At 38.0% G+C, this 20542-nt stretch overlaps 1 protein-coding gene across 5 annotated transcripts in view; it reads right to left on the reverse strand.

Annotated features, from left to right (window-relative positions):
- Positions 1-20542, reverse strand: part of LOC150087015 (microtubule-associated serine/threonine-protein kinase 3-like) — a 912052-nt gene that overhangs the window by 178463 nt on the left and 713047 nt on the right. For all 5 annotated transcript variants that reach the window (XM_090372902.1, XM_090372903.1, XM_090372904.1 and 2 more), the window contains one exon: positions 6225-6335. In XM_090372902.1, coding sequence (XP_090229028.1) covers positions 6225-6335 — 111 coding nt within the window. The remainder of the gene's footprint in view (positions 1-6224; positions 6336-20542) is intronic.

Consider the following 20542-nt stretch of genomic DNA (forward strand, 5'->3'; position numbering starts at 1 on the left):
GAGGTTCTGAAAGCTCCTAGAGAAACTCTCAGAGCACTGTGCTGGATCATGATCAATCGCTCTAAAGTACTTTCCCCTTGAGGAATCATACACTGGAGAGCCATAGTCCAAGCGAGACCTGACGAGAACTCTATAAAGATAGATAAGGGTATGTTGATCAGCACCCCATGACACACATCGGATGATATTCAATTTCTTCAAGCAGACGATTTGAAGTCAGGCCACATGTGCCATAAAGTTCAGTTTCCCATCCAGTACCAGGCCAAGTACGCGGACAATGTGAGCAAGAGGAATTGGAACATTACTGATCTTTAGCTCAGGATCAGGATGAAGTGATTGTAATTTGCAGAAGTGAGTAGAGGTGGATTTCTGCTAAGCAGGACTGTATCCATTACATAAGGTCCAGGATTCTATTCTGATAAGAGCAATTTGCAACTATCTTTCAACAGTATTCATACTTTGTGACTGGCAGAATATGGTGAGGTCATTAGCATACATGTATATTTGGATGGTTTTTGGAAGTTCTTCCAATATGTTGTTGACCCAAATCACAAAAAGGGTAGCACTCAGTATGGAACCTTGCAGGACACCCTCTTCTTGAATGTGAGATGTTGAAGCATGTTTCGATATTGGACTTGAAAGGTGCATAACCTTAAAAAGTTCTGAATGATTTGAGGAAGGTAAACTCAACCCCAACTGATGCATATGTTTAATAATACCATGATACCAAGTGGTATAAATGCTTTCTGAATATCTAGTTTCACCATCACTAGATGTTGCCTCATGACGAAGGGGTTATGTATGTTTTATTCAATTTTGACAAGTAAATCTAGAGTAGATCTGTTTTTATGGAAGCCATACTGGTGATCAAAAAGAAGGTTTTTGATCACCAGATCAAAAGGTTAGAGATCGGCTTCACGTAGATGCTTCAGCATACTGTAGTGAATGCAGTCTTGTTCTGCTGGACTATTTGGAGATTAGCTCAAGGATTCTTTGAGCTCAGCTTTGTAAAGGGCTGGTTATACAGAAGTCAGAGTTTAGCTGAAAAATTAAATTTATGATGTTCTTCATCAGATTTAATGTATTGAAAGGAAGTCACATAAGAGGAGGCAGAAATGTTATAAAAAGATTCTACTACATCATTTGCAATATCAGTTGTGGAGGATAGGTCCTGCCCGTTCCACTGTATTATCGGAGATTGCTGCAGTAGAAATGTCCCCTTGAGAGCTTGTATTTTTTTCTATATAATTCGAGTGTCAGTATTTTTGTTAATAGTTGATGTGAAGTTAATCCAGGAGTCATATTTTGCTTTCTTCCTAATTTTCCTTGCTTTGGCTCTGAGTTTTTTGTAAAAAATTAGATTGGCAGTAGTTGGGCATTTGCGGACTTGGTTCCAAGCACGGTTTTTCCTACTTTCACTTTGGAACAATCTGCATTCCACCACTTATTTTTATGTACACGCTTGCACTGGTCTGATTTTGGGATAGAAATTTCTGCTGCAGACAATATATGGCTCTTAATGTGATTAGTTACTTAATCAATATGTTGTTGTTGAAGATATTGAGCATCGAGTAGGACACAAGTGGAGTAGTTTTCCCAGTCTGCTTTATGAAAGTTCCAAGAAGTACGCCCTTTAGGACACGACCTGTGTTTGAATTCAGCTGATGATAGAAAAATGGTCACTATGGCTGATGTCGTACCTGTAGATAGTTGGATACGAATTGGAGAGCCAGGATTTAACAGAGTCAGGTTATGGTTATCCAGGAATGTTTCTATTAATTGGCCTCTCCTATCCATTGTGGAAGATCCACCCCCACAATGGATGGTGACGGTTGAAATCACCGAGTAAACAGACTGGAGGTGGCAGCTGAGTGATAAGATTGTCAAGTTCAGTCTAGGAGCATGGAAAATTCGGTGGGATATAAACGGATGCAAATGTTAACGCTATTCCCATTGCCATCTGAACCACTACAACTTCTAAGGAGGTTTGCAGTTGGAGATGTCATGATGGTATGGTAGTTTTGACAAGAATAGTCACCCCACCATGAGCAGGAATGCCTAAACATAGTATAATTTTTAATTTTCAGAGAAACTTGTGGTGATAAAAAGGTTCTTGTAAACATATACCTACTGCATTAGTTTGTATAAATAAATTGTTCAGGTCATCCATATTACTGTGTAATCCTCTACAGTTCCATTGAAGGAATTTATTCATTGGTTGGGCTTGTTTGAGGAAGATTGATCTGACTGATTTTTCTGAGAAGGTTTCTGTCTATTTAGTTTTGATTTTTCATTTCTGGGAAAATGTGGGCATCCTGTAGCCATGGTATCATTAGCATGTAACTCTAGTACTGTGTGGTCGTCTGACTGAACCTCCATTTCCATGTTGATATTTCAAGGTTTCACTTTTTTCTGATGTTCAACAGTAGCTGATTTTGTTGTTTCAGGCAACATTGATATAGCATCAGTTGGGATACTGATCAGCATGTTGCTGGTTTCACTGATTGTAGGTTTCTTATTATATGTTAGCACAGTTTTGACCCAGGAAATATTCAGTTCTATGGAGACATATATTTTATTATGTTAGCACAGTTTTGGCAAAAGAAATATTCGGTTCTATGGAGACATCTGTTTGGGTTGCAGCTGAGTGGCTGTTTTTGGTAACCGGTGCATATGACTGGCTAGGCATGGTTAGTAATATTTGCTTTCTTGCTTCAGGGTATGTGACTTTATACTCCACTTTCTACTTCTGGATGTTTTCCATTTTCCAAAGGTCACAAGTTTTAGAAAATGCGGGATGGCTTCCTTTATAGTTTGGGAAAGTGGGAGTGGAAGTTGTACAGTCTTCTTGCGATTGCTCCTTGGAGCCACATATTTGTGGCTCCAAGGAGCAATTGAAAGGAGACTGTGTCAGATGGCATTGCCTCAGCATGCCATCTGACAACTTTTGGTTCACTAAGCTCTTGTATTATCTCTTCTTCAGACACATTTATTTAGTTTCATTCGCTGATAACTCCTTTAGAGGTGTTCAGAGTGTTATGGGCTGTTACTGACACTGGAATATTGTTAAAAGTTGTTAATTTTAACAATTTTTCTGAGTGACTTGACTCAGAAGCTTCAATTAGAAGGTTTCCAGATTGGAGACGTTTAACCATTTTGAGATCCAACAACTGATTCTAAACATTTCTGTATTAGTAAAGGCGATAGCTTGCTGTGTGGATAGTGAATGTATTATGAGAAATTCTGGCATGTCCGTAGTTTGTTTTTCTGTCCATAGTCTCTTCGGACAATTTGAGTCTGAAGAGACTACGTTCCAATTTGAATCTACTGCTAGAGCCCACAGGTCTGGGGCCTGTAGGCTCTAGCAGTGGATATTCATTGCAATCTATCGCTGCTCCTTTTAGTACTGGAAGAGGAATTCCTTCTCACAGGTTACTAACCCGCCACGTGGAGGCAGGAGCAGTGCAAACGAGTGACCAAGAGATCAGCAGAACATGAGAACAGCACATTACTAGTGATAGCAGTAACATTGAAAGCGGGTTCAGCAGTAACGTTGCTAGCTGTGCAGCACTTACGTTGCTCAGTGAGGGAAGCAGTAATGCTGCGAGCAGTCAACAGTAACATTGTGAGTGGTGGGGGTTTATGAAAGCACTGGTACTCACCCTAAGAAAAACTCTAGATAATCACTAGAAAGATTGCTTGGGAACTATTGCTTGGCACTCGGGGCTGGAATGTCACCAGAACGTAGCCATTGAACAGAATTAGGGAAGCCTGCCAATGCTTTCTGGTCGAAGAAGGGTGACATCTTTCCTATGGACTTTCCATTAGTGGAGTGGAAGTGTTGTGTAGGTCTCAGGATTTCTGGGCCTTTTTGCCAGGGTGGATTCATTATCACCAAACTATATTCTGGTAGAGACTGTGTTGGTGCCCCAGAAGAAGAGTTTTATTATCAGAATTCAGAGCACTTTTTATTTTAGTTCAGTTTCTGAGCACCCCCCACCACAGAATGGAAATGGGAACATCCACTACTCGGCAAGGATTAAATTTGATTGGGAGCAGAGCACCAGGGCTACCCAGACACCCTATCTGCATTGCTACCAGCCCGAATCCTGACCCTAAGACCATGAGGGTAGGGGCATAGTATTGCCATGGTTAATCCTCACAGGAGAAACCACTGGCCGACTGAACCTGGAAGAGTCACCCCAAGACCTCTTGTTGTCGAAACTGGGGCTAAAGTGGTATGTTGAAGCTGGGCCTCCTTAATCACTAGGATTCCTCCTTTTCGAGTTTCCATAGGTCACAGGCAAAGACATATGGCAGATTCCTATGACCTAGGCTGTGGGCAATGGATCCCAATGATGCTAACTGTAGAATCAGAAACATCATAGGGAGGTTCCACTACCTCACCACATACAGATGCCGACATTGATGAGGAATCTTATTTCGAAACGAGCTCTTATAGTGAATGACTACAAAAATTTGATGAAATATTACCTAACACTAACTGTAAATGCAAAGTGGCAATTTTTAAGATAAAAAAGTTCTGTGAGTGTGTAGATTAGTTGAGATTAAGAATTACAGGAAGGAGTGTTGTTATACATGACACTTTAGATGATATTAGACAGACAATTTTGCAACCTTCAAACAAATTTCTATGAAACTCAGCATTCAAAGGGGATATTCACTTGGTCCAACTCACTTAGCTGAAAGATGAAAAATGTAGATTAAAGATCCTAATATGTAAAAATGTGCTGCTTTGTGATCATCAGTGAGGATGCCATCTGAATTTAATTTACTCAATCCACTTAAGACTGCAAAAAAGTGGAAATGGGAGTTTCAGTGTGATTGCACAAGTCTTTGACAAGCCAAGAGAAGGAAGGCCATTATCGTCCACAGACAGTGAGATGGTCGCAAAGGTTGAGCAGCTGGTGCTGAGTGACAGAAGTTTGACAATTAATTTCATTGCAAATGTAGTGGGAATTAGTTATGGGTCTGCCCACAGCATTTTACATGACTATCTGCACATGTCTAAGGTCTCCACACAATTGGTTCCAAGATTGCTGATGCCTTTGCAGAAGCAATGTTAATTGCAATGTTCTTGCCAACTGTTGGATTTGTGTAATGTGGATGTTGAGAACTTTTTTGATCAGTTGGTGACAAATGATGAATGCTGGGTATACCAGTATGATCCGGAGACAAAAGACATGTCAAAGCAGTGGAAGCACAACTCTTCCCCACCTCCCAAAAAAGGCAAAGACCACTCCATCTGCGAAGAAGGTGATTTTGTCCGTGTTTTGGGACAGAAAAATGGGTTATCCTGACAGATTACCTACCTCATGGTTCCATACTTATTGGAGAATACTACAGAATTCTTTTAAAAAAGTTACACAATGCTTTGAAGGTAAAAAAAGGCATGGAATGTTAACCAAAGGTGTCCGTCTTCTGTCAGACAAAGCACTGGCTCACACGGCCATTGCCACCACCAATTTAGTTGCCCAGTGCGGCTTCGAATTACTGCAGCACCCACCTTATTCTCAGGAAGTCATTCATCTCAGGGAGTCAGCAATGAAGTGGAATCGTGGTTTCAGGAAAAAAGTGCTGACTTCTATGATCAAGGCATTAAAGAACTGATCCATAGATGGGGGAAATGCGTTACTATACATGGAGAGTACATAGAAAAGGATTAAAGTTCCTGTGAAGTTTCACCATTCTAGGGCTATTATTTCTTGGTAAAGGTACAAACTTTTTGATACCCTCATTGTATTTAATTCAGGAAGGATAGTTGTAGGATGGACATGTAAAAATTAAAAAATTTTCTGAACTGATTGTTGCAATAAACTTCTATGTTGTGTTGTGGAAGTTGGTAGGCTGAATTAATTTAAGAAAAAATTAGCCAATTATTAAAGTGGATGGAAATAAGTAGTTAGTTTTGAGTTGGAAAGGTAAGATTTTTTTTTTTTTGGGCCGATCGTTGATAAGCTTGCTTCCTTGCTAATTTGCATGTTATAGTTTTTTTTGTTTTTTTTTAACCAATATAAATTTTTTTGAAGAAATAAAAACTCCATTTATTTTTTGGGTAAACTTCACATGTAAATGTGTGTTATAGGATCGAAGCAATGCGGGATCTTACAAATATGCTCAATGATAAATATAATTTAGGACTGACCCTTTTAAGTTACCAGTAAATTATGGAATTTCTTCAATATATATAATAAACATATTACCATTGATTACATGTGCAAACAGTTCCTCTGGTGTCTCACCAAAAAATGGCACACAGCCTACGAGAAATTCATATAGTATGATCCCCATTGACCACCAGTCTACAGGCTTACCTATAAAAAAAAAAAAACCAGAACAATGTTGAATATGAAATAACAGTACACTTTGAAGGGAGAGAATAGAGGTGATAACACTAAAGGAAAAAAGTAACAAAATGAAAAATTAAGCAGATATACAACATAGGGGCAAAAAGTTCAAGGATGGAATTTTTTTTTTAAGAAATATAATATTTACAGATAATTACAGACAGAATTTTCTTGTATTATAATAGGAAATTGTGACATTAGTGTTGTTTAAATGTAAAAAAAACCAAGATATATGGTTTCAGTTTTTAATTTTGTATTCTTCAATGAAGAATACTTGCTTGCTGCCATGGTACTGAACAGCAGGAGATACAAAGCAGTTTTCAAATGCGCTTCGAACTTGGAAAACTTCACGTGTAGCATTTCCTCAAAGGAAACCTAAATTCTGTAGGTCAGCATCAAGTGGTAAAGATTCCATTTTGGCAGACAATTCACTTTCCTTGCATAACATATTGTGAAGGCAGCACGTAGCAAGCACCACTCTGTCAACTGTTTGGGGCTGTATCTCTAAAGACCTACGAAATAATCTCCATCAAGCAGTTAGAATGCCAAAAGCATTTTCTACTACTCATCTAGCTCTGGACAATTGATAATTGAAAATTTTCTTGATAATGATGTCAGCTATAGGGCTGAAGCAAGTACGTTTTTAATGGAAATGCTTCATAACATGGCTGCAGCTCACCATTTTCAAATAAGGGAGCGGCAGCAGGAACATCAAGCTGATTGGAGCTGAATTTTTTTTTTACCCAAGTTTGAGTTTAAAAAAAACACTTCCATTACTATTTCTGCCATATGAACCTACATCAATTGGAATAAGTTTATATTCAAGATCTACAAGTGCTGTTAGCACTTGTAGAACCTGAATCCTGTAGAATGAAATCCCTTATAATTGTAAGAGGTTGAGTCTACATTAACTGAGCACTGAATATTTATATATTTTCTGCCTATGGCTGCAATGCAGTTTGTGAAATTTCATAGTTCCTTGTATTTAGCTGCTGACTTTTTCCAAGTGGTGTTGGATCTGGCATTGCAATGGGTCCCAACTTATGCCAAATGGTGTCACACACATCGATCACTATTTTTTGAACTGTACTTAAACCTAACCGGAAACTAAAACCCAAGTTTTTGAAAAGAGTTACCAGTTGCCAAAAGCCTGAAAAGAAAACACTAGCTCAATAAATTTTGTTTTATTGTCATAAAATACAAATTTCATAATCATTATACATATAGTTTTTTGGACTTCTTTCTACTTTTTTTTGTGCAGATCTGTAAGAATTACCTTTAAGAATTTGAATATTAATTTCATCAGGTTATCAAAATAGGCTCAAAGCGTAAGCAAAGACCTGCATATTATTATTTCATGGTAGGGATCATATATTCTTTTTTCTGTTATAGCTGAAGCTGTGAAAAGCAGTTGGGATAAATTATGAAGGTGTTTCTTGAATGCACTCAACGAGTGTCGTACAAAGAAAAGTGGAGATGCAGTTAAGAATATACATACATGGAAATTCAAATCGCAAATGTCATTTCTTTTACCATTCTTAGAGAGTAGGAAAAGTCAAAGCAACATAACTGACAATGAGGGCGATACACAAGATGCTCAGAAGGACAATAAAATGGATAATAATTCACAAGAGTATAATTCAGAGAAACGAGAACAGAGGAACAAGAATATTAGATATTTCAGTGCAAATTCTGAAATATCTAATACACAAAATGAGAGTATATCAGACTGGTGCAAAAAACAATGTGGTTATACTACGGCAGGAAGAAAATTAAAATACTAAAAATGATCAGGTAAGCTTTAAAAAGGTTACCTTGCCAAATTGTTTTATATATATATATATATATATATATATATATATATATATATATATATATATATATATATATATATAAAGCAGTATAAGTTTAAAAGTAAATTGTCTAATTTAGATACAAGTGTATATATTAGTAGCTTGTAAAAACTTAAAAAATGCTGACACATGGTTGCTGTCTGATAAAATCTGACTGAGTGTATAAGGCCTGGTCAGATGAGTAAAAGTGGTAAAATTAATGCAATCGATTAAAATATGCTGTATAGATAGAATGGTGTCACAAGACTCGCACACAGGAGGGCAGATGACTGTGCCTTATGCAGAGTCGAGTAAGAACAACTTCCTCGCTATGATTCCTGCACACAGACTAGACTGCCGTGTTTCAATTACAGGCTTTATCTGGTTTAGTTTATTTGTTGTCTGTCTATTCCACTATTCTTGCCATTGGGAGTATATTTTGTTGCGTATTATTTGCCTGTAGTCTGTATAGGGGACTGACAGGCAACAATTATTAGTGGGAGCTGCTGATTTGGCTTTTGGTCAGCCAAATCATTTCCCCTTATCCCAATGTGGCTAGGAATCCAGCAGAAATGGATATCAAACTTGTGCTCATAAAGAGAATGTACCTTCTACTGAACCCGACAGAGAACTGGATAGGATTATGTCTCAAAGATAATAAAGCCTGAAATACACTCAAAGAATCGGAATATATTATAGACCTTTGGTATTGACTAGTTCTAATGTGATCCAAGGCTAACTCTAAAGGATGCAGCTCTGCAGTGTATGCTGGATTCAGAAAGAATCTGCTGAGATATAGTAGTGTCTGGAAAGACACTACTATATCTCAGCAGATTCAACACACAATTTTGACTTCAAGCCGTTGTGTAAACTGGTAGGAAGTCGGAGTACTCAGCTCGGTGTGCTGAATAGAGCTGCAGGGAGACAGATAGAGTCTCAGACTTTACCCAGTTACATTGCTGATGTAACATGGATTTGTTAAGTGATGGTCATGTCTGATCAAACTGATTGGATACTGTGACACAATAACAAAGGAAGAGAATGCAAAAAATAATTTTTACATCATATATGATTTTAGAAAATATTTTTAAAACTGCTGCACATAAAAGTCTGCTGTACAAATTGGACAGTGTGGCATTAAGGGAAAGTTATTACTATGAATAAAGGTAAGAAGACAGAGTTGGTATCAATGGGTGCTGCTCTTCTTGAACTAACGTGGAGTTCCCCAGGGTTTAGTGCAGGGCCTACTGTTATTTTCTATATTTATTAATTATATTGATGAAGGCCTATCAAACTTAATATCTAGGTTTAAAGATAATACAAAGTTTGGCAGGGTGGTTGAAAATGGTAATCAGTGGCACATCTTGAGTACTGTATATAGGTATGAAAGCCTCCTTTAGGAAGAATGTGGATCTGCTGGGATGGGTAGAGAGAAGAGCAATAAGATTAGTGAGAGGAACAACAGGGTGCTCTTACCAGGAAAGGCTCCATTTCTGCAAATTGTGGAGTCAGGTGACTAGGACACCTGTGAGGAGATCTGATTGAGGCTCTGAACAGATTGAGTAAACTCACTGCCAATGGAATCCTTCCCCTTGCTCTGACTATGTGCACATGAGAGAGCATAAAGTGTAATTGAGGGGAGATGGTGCAGGGCAGATGTGCAGAAGTTTGCCTTCAGCCAGCAGATAGCTGATTGTTTAAATCAACAATCTGGTGTTGCAGAAATGGGTAGTTTTTGAATAAATTCAAGGAAGAACTCTAGAAAAACTATTAAAAAAGATGGACAGCAAGTGTGATATTAGAAGTGTGTGTTTTTGGTTGATACTGTAAAACAGGCATGTCAAACATGCGGCCTGCAGGCCTCATGCGGCCCTCCAACAAAAAGTTTATTTTAATTTTCACATAATTTATTTCGAATTTTACACTTAAGCAATTTTTGATGGAGCGCTCGAAAAAGAGAGAAAAGATAGGACAATGTTTTATTTTTAAGCTTCTGACTGCAGCTTCAAGTACTACAGACCATAAAGTGTCAGTTGTATATTTATGAATTATATTTTTAACTGTGTGCAGTTAATTTTATGTTTTATTTGTATTAAATTAAAAAGACACATAATAATAAACATTATGTCAACCGCTAATACCAGTATGAGTAAGAAAAGAACAATCGAAGAAGAATGCTGTAACTTCCAAGAGAAATGGAAGCTAGACTATTACTGCATCCAGAAAAAAGGAGCAAAATGGTATGCTTAACATGTAGTTGGCACACCCAGGACCCTGAGTGTGCCAAGCCCATACTCACCAGATGTGAGCCCCTGAGGATTCCTCACTATCAACCTCCAATTCCATGGACCTGCCCAGAGACACAATTTCATCAAAAACAGGCTCTGATCCAAAACCTTTAAAGTCTCTTTCTGACACACACTCTGGCCACAATTTCCTGCAGGCCAAGTTCATTGTCCTGGAAGACGATTCCCCCCATGTCTTATCAATTATCCTCAAACAATGGATGATATTGAAGTGATTTTTCCAAAATTCTCTCAATGTAAGTTCTGTCTCTGACATCACTTCAAAACACCTTTGAAACAGGGCTTTTGTATAAAGTTTTTTAAAAGAGGCAATGACCTGCTGATCCACGGGTTGGATTAAAGGAGTTGTGTTTGGTGGTAGATATTTAATGCGAATAAAGCTGTATTCCCCTGCCAAATCATCTTCCAAGCCAGGGGGATGATCAAAAGCATTGTTCAAAACCAAGAGGACCTGCCTTTATAAGTAAATTATAACTTGCTAGATAAGCTTTCACACTTGGGGCAAACACTTCGTGAATCCACTCCAGGAAAAACTGTCTTGTTACCCAAGCCTTACTGTTAGCTCTGCACATCACATTTAGTTTACTATTTATGATATTGTTCTTCTTAAAAACTCTCAGATTTTCTGAATGATAAACGAGCAATGGTTTAATTTTGCAGTCCCCGCTAGCGTTACTACACAGCAAGAGTGTTAATCTGTCTTTCATTGGTTTGTGTCCGGGCAATTCTTTTTCCTCTTTTGTGATGTAGGTTCTTCTAGGCATATTTTTCCAGAATAGTCCCATCTCATCACAATTAAAAACTTGAGGGATCAATCCCTCAGTGTCTACATAGCTTTTGAAATCTTCAAACTTTTTTGCATCTTCTGCATTCGAGCTTGAAGCCTCTCCATGCCTAACTACACTATGAATGCCTGTTCGCCTTTTAAATTTTTTGAACCAGCCCCTACATGCTACGAAATCACCATTGGTTCCTGGGTTCTTTTGCTGCAGGTCATCATATAACTGCCTTGCTTTTTTGCCGATGATAGATTCTGAAATACTATCACCAGCCATTTGCTTTTCAGTAATCCATAATAATAAAAGATTTTCCATGTCTTCATATGTTTGTGATCTTTTAGAAGCAAGAATTTTTACACCTTTTTGCCACATCAGCCGCTTTAACTGCTTCTTTATTTTTAACTATGCTGCTTACCGTAGTTCTGGGCATGTTAAATTCTAACGCTAAGTTGGAAACATGTGTTCCACTTTCAAAACTTGGTAATGATTTCTTTTTTCAACTCAATTGTGGTTTTTTTCAATTGTTTTTCAATTGTGGTTCTCCCAGCTTTCCTATCTGGCTGTTTTTCTTCACTACACTTTTTTGGGGCCATGGTCACTTCTTTTTACAAAGATAATTGCAAAAAATTGCAAAATTAAAAAAAAATTTCAAAGAGAAAATAACAGGTAATGCGCACTGAATGATTGCACAAGGTAGACTGCTTGGCTATCGCACGGGGCTGGCTGACTGCGTGGGCGATTGCGCGAGGCTAGGATGACCACGTGGTGGGTGACTTTTCATGACGAATATTGGATTTTTGGACAAATATCGGCAAGTAAGCATTTTTTTTACTGAAAAAATGTGACAAATATTGGATTTGACAAATATAGACGTTCCACTATACGATGGGAAACATCGTGAAAGCAAGTTGTTAGAATTGCAATCAATTTTTAAAAAACAGCAAAACTTGTTTACCAAACCTTCTTAGGAAAATACAGCAACTGTAAAAGCAGTTACTTGTTATCACATTTAATTGCAAGCAAATCAGAACTTTTTACAGAAGGAGATTTTATTAGTGAGTGTTTAATTAAAGTAGCAGAAGTGTTGTATCCAGAGAAAGTAAAAAGCTTCAAAAGTGTAAGCTTAAGTAGAAACACAGTAGCTAATAGGATCGATGCAATAGCTCAGAATTTAAGAAATCAGCTCAATTCAATGATATTCACATTTGAAGCTTATTCTATTGCAATTGACAAAAGTAAGTTGGTTGGTTGTTTCGGTTTTAATGGCGCATCAGCAACCAGGGCTATAATGCGCCAAAACTACGTCCCATACTAGATAACAGTAAAAATTATAGTGACGTATTTGCTAAAGTCACAATGTCAATATGTATAAAAATATAAATATGTACGAGGTAAACTAATATAAAGATATATTTACATACAAGCAAAAAGGTTTATTGATTTTAAAAACCTAAAAACAGCTGACACACTGTCATTGTCAGATAAAATCTGATTGAGTGTATAAGGGTCAATCAGATGGCTAAAACGTTAAAATATGACGAATGGTTAAAAAGGCGTCACAATCCTCGCACATAACCTCTGACATTGACAGTGTTCTGTTTCACACTCACAATGTATAGTATGCGGATATGGGTGAAAACCCCTGGTGCTGTTTGACTAAACACACTACACTCCTCACACATAGGACAGTCATATGCCCTCAGCAAGAATGCATGTGTAAGATGACTATGTCCTATGCGGAAGCGAGTTAGAACAACTTCCTCTCTACGGTTTTTTTTTTTTTTTTAATACAACCATAAAAAAAAGAGGTACTGGAACCTATAGTACCGTGCTTGGGTTGGAGGTTGAGAAGACGAAAGAAGATATTTGTTGACATTGGACTTGAACTTCTGTGGACTGTAATTTTCAGGAAATACATATGAAGTAAGGTTGTTACAGAAAATGGCAGTTGAATGAATAAACAAAGAAGATGAAAAGTTGGTTCTGTGAGTTTGAAGTTGGACAGTAAATGGATGTTGGCCGGTGGCAGCATGTGTTCAGACTATTTTGAAAGAGAGAGCGGGAATTATAGAAGCCAATTCAGAAGAACAGTGCCCAGGAAAGTATCTGTAGATGAGGCATACAGCAGAAACAGTACATCTAAGAGACAGTGAGTGGAGAGACTCTGTTAGAGATGAAACATTAATTAACTTAACTGCCCTCTTCAGAATGGAATCAAGAAGCCTGAGAGAGGTTTTGGGGGCACCACCCCAGATGTGGGAACAATATTCCATGGCAGGAAGGATTTGCGATTTACACAGAGTGAGCAGCTGTTTGGAAGAAAAGTAACGCCGAGAGCGAAAGAGAAAACCAAGTTTTTTAGATGCAGAGGAAGCAATATTTGTAATGTGCTTGTGCCAAGAGAGATTAGAAGTCAGGGTAATCCCGAAAAGAGATATATCATTTTGCCTAGAAATCGGAGTGTCACTAAAGATAAGCATAGGAGCAGAAGAATACTTTTTTGCGAGATATAAGACAAGACTGAGTTTTAGAAGGGTTGAAATCAACTAAGTTGTCTTTGCCCACTGGAGAATTACCTGAAGATCGGCATTTAAGGAATTGGTAGCAGATTATCGAGAAGTTGAATCTGATGGAGCAGGGCAAGGTTTCTCAAAATGGAAAGTGGAATGCAATGTGCTATCATCGGCAAAACTTGGATAGGATTTCCAGTCAATGGAAGAAGGTCATTAATATACAAGAGAAAAGAGTTGGGGAGAGAACTGAACCTTGGGGGACACCAGCATTAGTGGAGAAGTCAGAAGACAGAGAGCCATCTACCATCATCCTCAGTGAGTGATCAGAGAGAGAAAACTGGATAACCAATTACTAAAAACAGTTGGCAAACCATAAGATGGAAGCTTGCTTAGAAGACCTTTATGCCAAACATGATCAAAAGCCTTTGAGATGTCAACGGCAACTACTTGTGTTTCACCGAACCTTTCCATTGAATTAGTCCATAAATGGGTAACATAAGCCAGAATATCAACAGTGGATTAACATTGACGGAATCCATATGGGCGATCGTTGATCACATGGAAGGTTTCTAGGTAGTTTAAGAGTTGGCGGTTAATTGATTTCTCCATTACTTTAGAAAGAGTAGAAGCAATTGCAATGGGACGATAATTGGATGGGAGGGATTTGTCACCCTTTTTAGGAACTGGCTGGATATGAGCAAATTTCCAAGCAGAAGGAAAAACACCTTTGGAATAAGAAAGTGAAAAAAAAAAAAAAAAAGGCGGCAAAGAACAGGAGTAAGTTCAGCAGTGCAGGTTTTGAGAACAAGTGGAGAAATACCATTAGGATCTGGAGCTTTCTTAGTATCAAGATTCGTCAAAATCATTCTGACATCCTTTTGACGGAAGACCACAGGAGGCATTGAATGGAGTCTTTTGGGAATGGTGGGAGGTGTTTTCCAAGATCATTAATACATGAGTTGGAAAAAAATGATGCTAGCAGGTCAGCTTTATCCTTGGCTGAAGTGACAACAGAACCATATGGTTTGGACAGAGGTGGGAGCATAGATGGCCAAACGTTGCGGCCAACAGCTTTGGCAAGAGACCCGAATGCTTGGCTACCATTAGGGCAAGAAGCAAGTTTTCTACTCTTAGCCTGTTCAAACTCTAGTTTGGACTGATTAATAACTGCTTTACAATTGTTGCGAGCTTTGGTGTAGGCCGAAAATGAAATTGAAGAATTAGAAACAAGCCAATTACGATAGGTAACTTTCTTCTCTTGAAAAGCTTTAGCACATTTATTGGAAAACCAGGTTTAGATAAAAGATGAGATTTTAAAGTGCAGCATGGGATAAAGGATTCCATTCCTGCAAGAATAATTTCACTGACACGATCTGAACAAACGTTGACATCACAAGTTTTGAAACAGTAATCCGAGCAAGGAAAAGAAATCTCGCAGGTAATCTCATTTTGCATTCGTGTAATGCCAAACAACACGAGGTTGGGAATAGACATGAGATAAAAGCTCCATTGGAGAAGAGACAATCACCAAGTTCTGATCTGAAGTGCCTAAAGTACCACTCATTTCGACTGTTTACTTAGAAGGGTTGTTTGTGAGAAAAAGATCAAGCGCGTTGGCTGTATGGTTAGGATTGTCCGGTATTCTTGTAGGTAAATGAACAATCTGTGCAAGGTCATTAGTAATTGCAAAAGCCTCAGCATCTTGACCAGCTGGAGTTGTGAAAATTAAAATCACCAAGGAAAATTACCTCACTGTTAGGAAAGTTGGACTGGAGAAAGTAAAGTTGCAAAGACAGGAAGTCAAAGAGCTCCAAATGATTAGTGGAGTTGGGATAACGGTAGAGACAACAGATGAATTTGACACAATGAGGTAGAGAGATTTTAAGCCAGAGAAGATCAAAGAGAGGAGATTCCAAATTGCTAAGTCTCTGACAGGGAATATCAGAATGGACATATGCACAAGTACCGCCTTTGAGGCGAAAGGAATCATACAGCGAATAATTTGGGCAACTGAGATGAACAGTAGTTGAATCAACCGATAACTGAGATTCTGTCAGAAAAGGTACATGGGGTTTGGCAGACTGCAAGTGGAAATGGACATTGTTGAGATTAGAATTGAGACCACATATATTTGTGAAATGAACTAGGAAGTGTTTGGGAGGTTTAGATCTTTTCGCAGATAAGCTTACTCTATTAGTTAGACAATTCATGGTGTATTCAATAGTAAGAAAAAGTTGGGGGGGGACATGCTGCATGAAGTAATGAAATTTTTGGATATGGCATATACATGGTAAGAATATACCTAGATCCTTGACATAATGTGGGCTCGACAATGCCCTCCCCATACACACTACTCGGACTTCCTACAGTCACTATCTGATGTCACTATGATGCACTGAAGACTATATTAAAAAATGAAAATCTAATTCAATTTTATTCAACATTATCTGGGTCAGATTATCCAAACCTTAAAAATTTTGCAAGAAAGGTTCCATCAATTTTCGAAAGTACATGTAGGCAGACCTTTTCAAAAATGAAATATGTAAAATCAAAAATACAATCACACCTAACTGACCTGCATTCATGTGAATTTTTAAGAATTGTAACTAGTACTTTAAAACACGATATTATGAAACTTAGTTGCACCTACAAATACATTCATCACATTAATTATAATTTTGTTGTATTACAATAAATAGCTGTATTTTTGTGATTAGAACAATAAATAAGTAATAATTAATTTTGTTGTATTACTGACTGTATTTTTGTGATTGGTACATTTTATATTCCATATCCATAGACTTATTTTTGAATCTGTAGATATATAGGTAGGTATTAAATTTGTTTTCCTGCATAACAATAAAAACAAAGTTATACAGAGAATGTAGTTTTCAGTAATTAGGAATTTTCTTGGGCCCACCAAATATTACAAAAATTCATGTGACCCGTGCTTTATGGGAAAATGGAAATTCCAAAATTTATGGGAAACTTTGCAGATCGCTTAAAATAATGTTAGTCAAGCCAATATTATAAAATTAATCACCAGAAGGTTACATTAGCATAAGGTAGTGACAAAATCTTTTGGAAGATATTTCAATGAAAAATCGGTAGTTGTTAATATTAATATCTTCAACATTTTTTGCTATAAATTTTTCAATGCTTAATAATAAAAAAATCTCAAAATACATTGTCATAGCTAATTTCAAAACAAGTAATGAAAACCTTTTGCATTTGTCAGTGATACACTTTAGTTGCCTCAGCCCATCAATTCACCTTTTCTAGATCCTGTTGCAGTAGTGCACTGTCTATAACAGCCCTGCCAACCATCATATCATCTGCAAACTTTGACATTAAGCCTGATATACCTTCATCTATATCACTGATAAATACAGAACACATAAATGGGCAAAAAACAAACCCTGGGGAACTACACTAATAACATTAGTCCACGAAGAGCAGTGTCTTTCTCCCACTTAGCCATCCCTTTATCCATAGCAGCAAATTGCCCTCAATGCCATACTGCTACAATTTGCACAGTAGTTTTCCAGGTGCAACAGTATCAAAACCTTTCCTAAAATCCAAGTAAAAGTAAAGTGCAGCCATTATCAACCCACTGCAGGATGGAAGCCTCCTCAACAATTCATGCTGAGAGAAATGGACCATAATCTGCCACGCTAGTCCAGTGCGGGTTGGCAGATCGACCGTATTCAACAGTCAGGGGCTTGAACCCCGGTCTACTCAAAGAGCGTATGCTACTGCACTCCCTCTCCTGACCACTCGGCTACGGAGGCCCTCAAAATACCCCCAAAATCCAAGTATCATATCAAAATTATTTTTTGCATCCAGTTGCTTTGGGACCACAACATAGTATCCAATCAAACTGGTTAGACAAGACTTCCCCTTAACAAAACCATGCTGTGACTAAACTAAAACTGCAGTCTTGTCTAGATGATCCTGCAATGCTTCTTTAACCAGTGATTCAAATATTTTTCCTGGAATAGAAGTTAAACTAACAGGTCTACAATTACTCGTCTCACTCTTTGATCCCCTTTGTAAATTGGGAATAGATTAGCACATCTCCAGTTTGTGAGGACCTCCCCTGAGTACAAGGATGCTCTCATAATTATGGCTAGAGTTTGCTTACTTCCTTTGCTGCCTCCTTTAATATAACTGGATAGATCCCATCCAACCCAAGGTGTTTTTCTTATGTTTAAGTTCAACAATTCCTCCTCCACTTTTCTTTCAGTTATTACTAAATTCTTTAGCTCCCTGTTAGAGATTGATAAACTTCTCCCATTCTCCTCCCTAAATAACTCCACACGTGTGAATGTAGATGCAAAATAATCACTCATTCAGTTTGTCAGCTACCTGGGCAGGATCATCAATAGTCGAACCATTGATATCAAATAGAGCAATCTGATTCATCCCCTTCCTTCTAGAGTTTACATAAGTAAAGAAGACCTTGCTGTTTTTCTTAGCATCCTTTGCCAAAGATTTCTCATAATCTTCCTTCGCTTGCCTAACCTTCTGTGTAACTTGATTACAGACTAGATGATATCTACCATAGGCTTCTGTGTCGCCTGATAATTTATATGCACCCCATGCACTTTTCTTCTCTGGTAGGACTCACATTAGTTCATCTGACATCCATTTAGGTCTAACCTTGAAGAGTATTTATTAGTTGGTATGAAAAGCCTAGTAGCTTTCAAGATTATTTCTTTGAAGAATTAATCTTCAAATTCCCATTTAGAATTTGCTGTAGGTAACATCAGCAGTTGGTCTCACTGTACAGAATTTAAAAACTGAGACCACTATAGTCACCTTAACGAAAGCAAAAACCGTTCCCTTTACCCATAATGATAGCTAGATTTTTGAGTAAATCCGACATCAGTACATTGCTATCACTGCCACCTAGTGGTTCCTTTTTCTGTAGATTCTCAATGCATGAATAATCACTGTTGATAATCAGATGAAGAGTATTTTCATGTAATTTCATTATTATGTTCGCCTCTTGAACATGCTGCTGTAGAAAACAGTCATCCAATAAATCAACAAAAGTCTTGCTAGCATGTAAGTGACTAACCCACAAGTTCCAGTCAATCCATCTATTCTTTTATTCATCTATACTCCCACATCTATTAAACCCTGATGGCTCTATTGGATTCTCAACTAAAAAACCAACTTACAAGCATCGTACATTTCCTCTAACTGTCACATTTACAATCATAAGATGCAATTCTGCCCAGACACGATAGGAGGGAGTATATGATGAGAGCCCTGTCGATCAATTCGGCCCTGGAAAGATTGTGCAAGGCTGAAGAGGTAGAATTTTTTTCAGCCTGGTCTGTACTTGTTAACAGGAGAGACTGCTTCTACAGGGATGGGATACACTTAAATAGAAAGGGTGCAAGAATGTTTGCTGATGCTATCGAGGCAGGGTTAGGTGGGTCGGAAAATTGCTAGATTGGGGAGATACACGGACTGATAGATTAACAGTATCCACTGGCAGAGGTGAAAGTGATTCTTGCACTGCTTCTATTGGAATGAGCAGCAGCTTGGAAAATAAGATGCAGGATATTTCAGAGAATGCTGGGGGTCATTGGGGTACAAGTAAACACATGGGTTGTGTTAGGGTAGCTAAGAAAAAGAACAGGTGCATGTATACTTGCGTGTACACCAATGCTAAGAGTTGGGTAAATAAATTTGATGAATTTCAGGTATTGCTCAAAGCATCAAAGGCGGATATTGTTGGGATATCAGAGACCTGGTATCACACAGATACAAGTAATGCAGAACTGGAATTTGGGGAGTACAACGTCTACAGAAAGGATAGACAGGATAGGAAGGGAGGAGGGGTTATGCTATTAGTTAAGACACACATAAAATCCAAGGAAGTGAAGCCAATCGACATCGCTGGATAGTGCAGTGTCGAGTCAGTTTGGTGTGACATAAGCATTGGGATATCAAAATTGAGAATAGGAGTGTGCTATAGGCCTAATGACTCTGATGAGTATAATAAGAAACTGTACAGGGAAATAGAGTGGGCCAGTAAATCAGAGAGTCTTATAATGGGGGATTTTAATTTCCCAGATATTGACTGGAATTTGTGGGTTGGTCATTCACACACTAGCAAGGCTTTTGTGGATTTATTGGATGATTGTTTTCTAAATCAGCATGTTTGGGAGGCAACTAGAGGGAGCAATACTCTTGATTTGATTATCAGTAGTGATTCTTCATGCATTAAGAATCTGCAGGTAAATGAACCACTAGGTGGCAGTGATCACAGTGTGCTGAAGTGGGATTTACTCAAAGAGGTAACTACCATTAGGGGTAAAGGGAAGGGTTATTGCTTTCGTAAAGGCGACTACGATGGACTGAGACAGTATTTAAATTCTATACAGTGGGACCACCTGATGATGTTACCAACAGCAAACTCAAAATGGGAAGAATTTAAAGAACTTATCTTGGAAGCTACTAGGCTTTACATACCAACTAAGAAATATTGTTCAAGGTTCAGGCCTAAATGGATGTCAGATGAACTAATGAGACATATGGCAGAGAAGAAAAATGCATGGGATACATATAAGGGGAAGGGGAATGCCATAGATGAAATAAACACTGGCAGTGAGCTAGATGATCTTGTATTAATTGAGAGTAAAGTGGAGGAGAAACTGTTGAAGATAAATACAAGAAAGGCACCTGGGGTGGATGGGATCTATCCAGTTATATTAAAGGAGGCAGCAA

Source organism: Mastigoproctus giganteus, chromosome 4 (assembly GCF_048544385.1).
Source record: "Mastigoproctus giganteus isolate SK-2022 chromosome 4, ASM4854438v1, whole genome shotgun sequence".
NCBI classification, from domain to species: Eukaryota; Metazoa; Arthropoda; class Arachnida; order Uropygi; family Thelyphonidae; genus Mastigoproctus; species Mastigoproctus giganteus.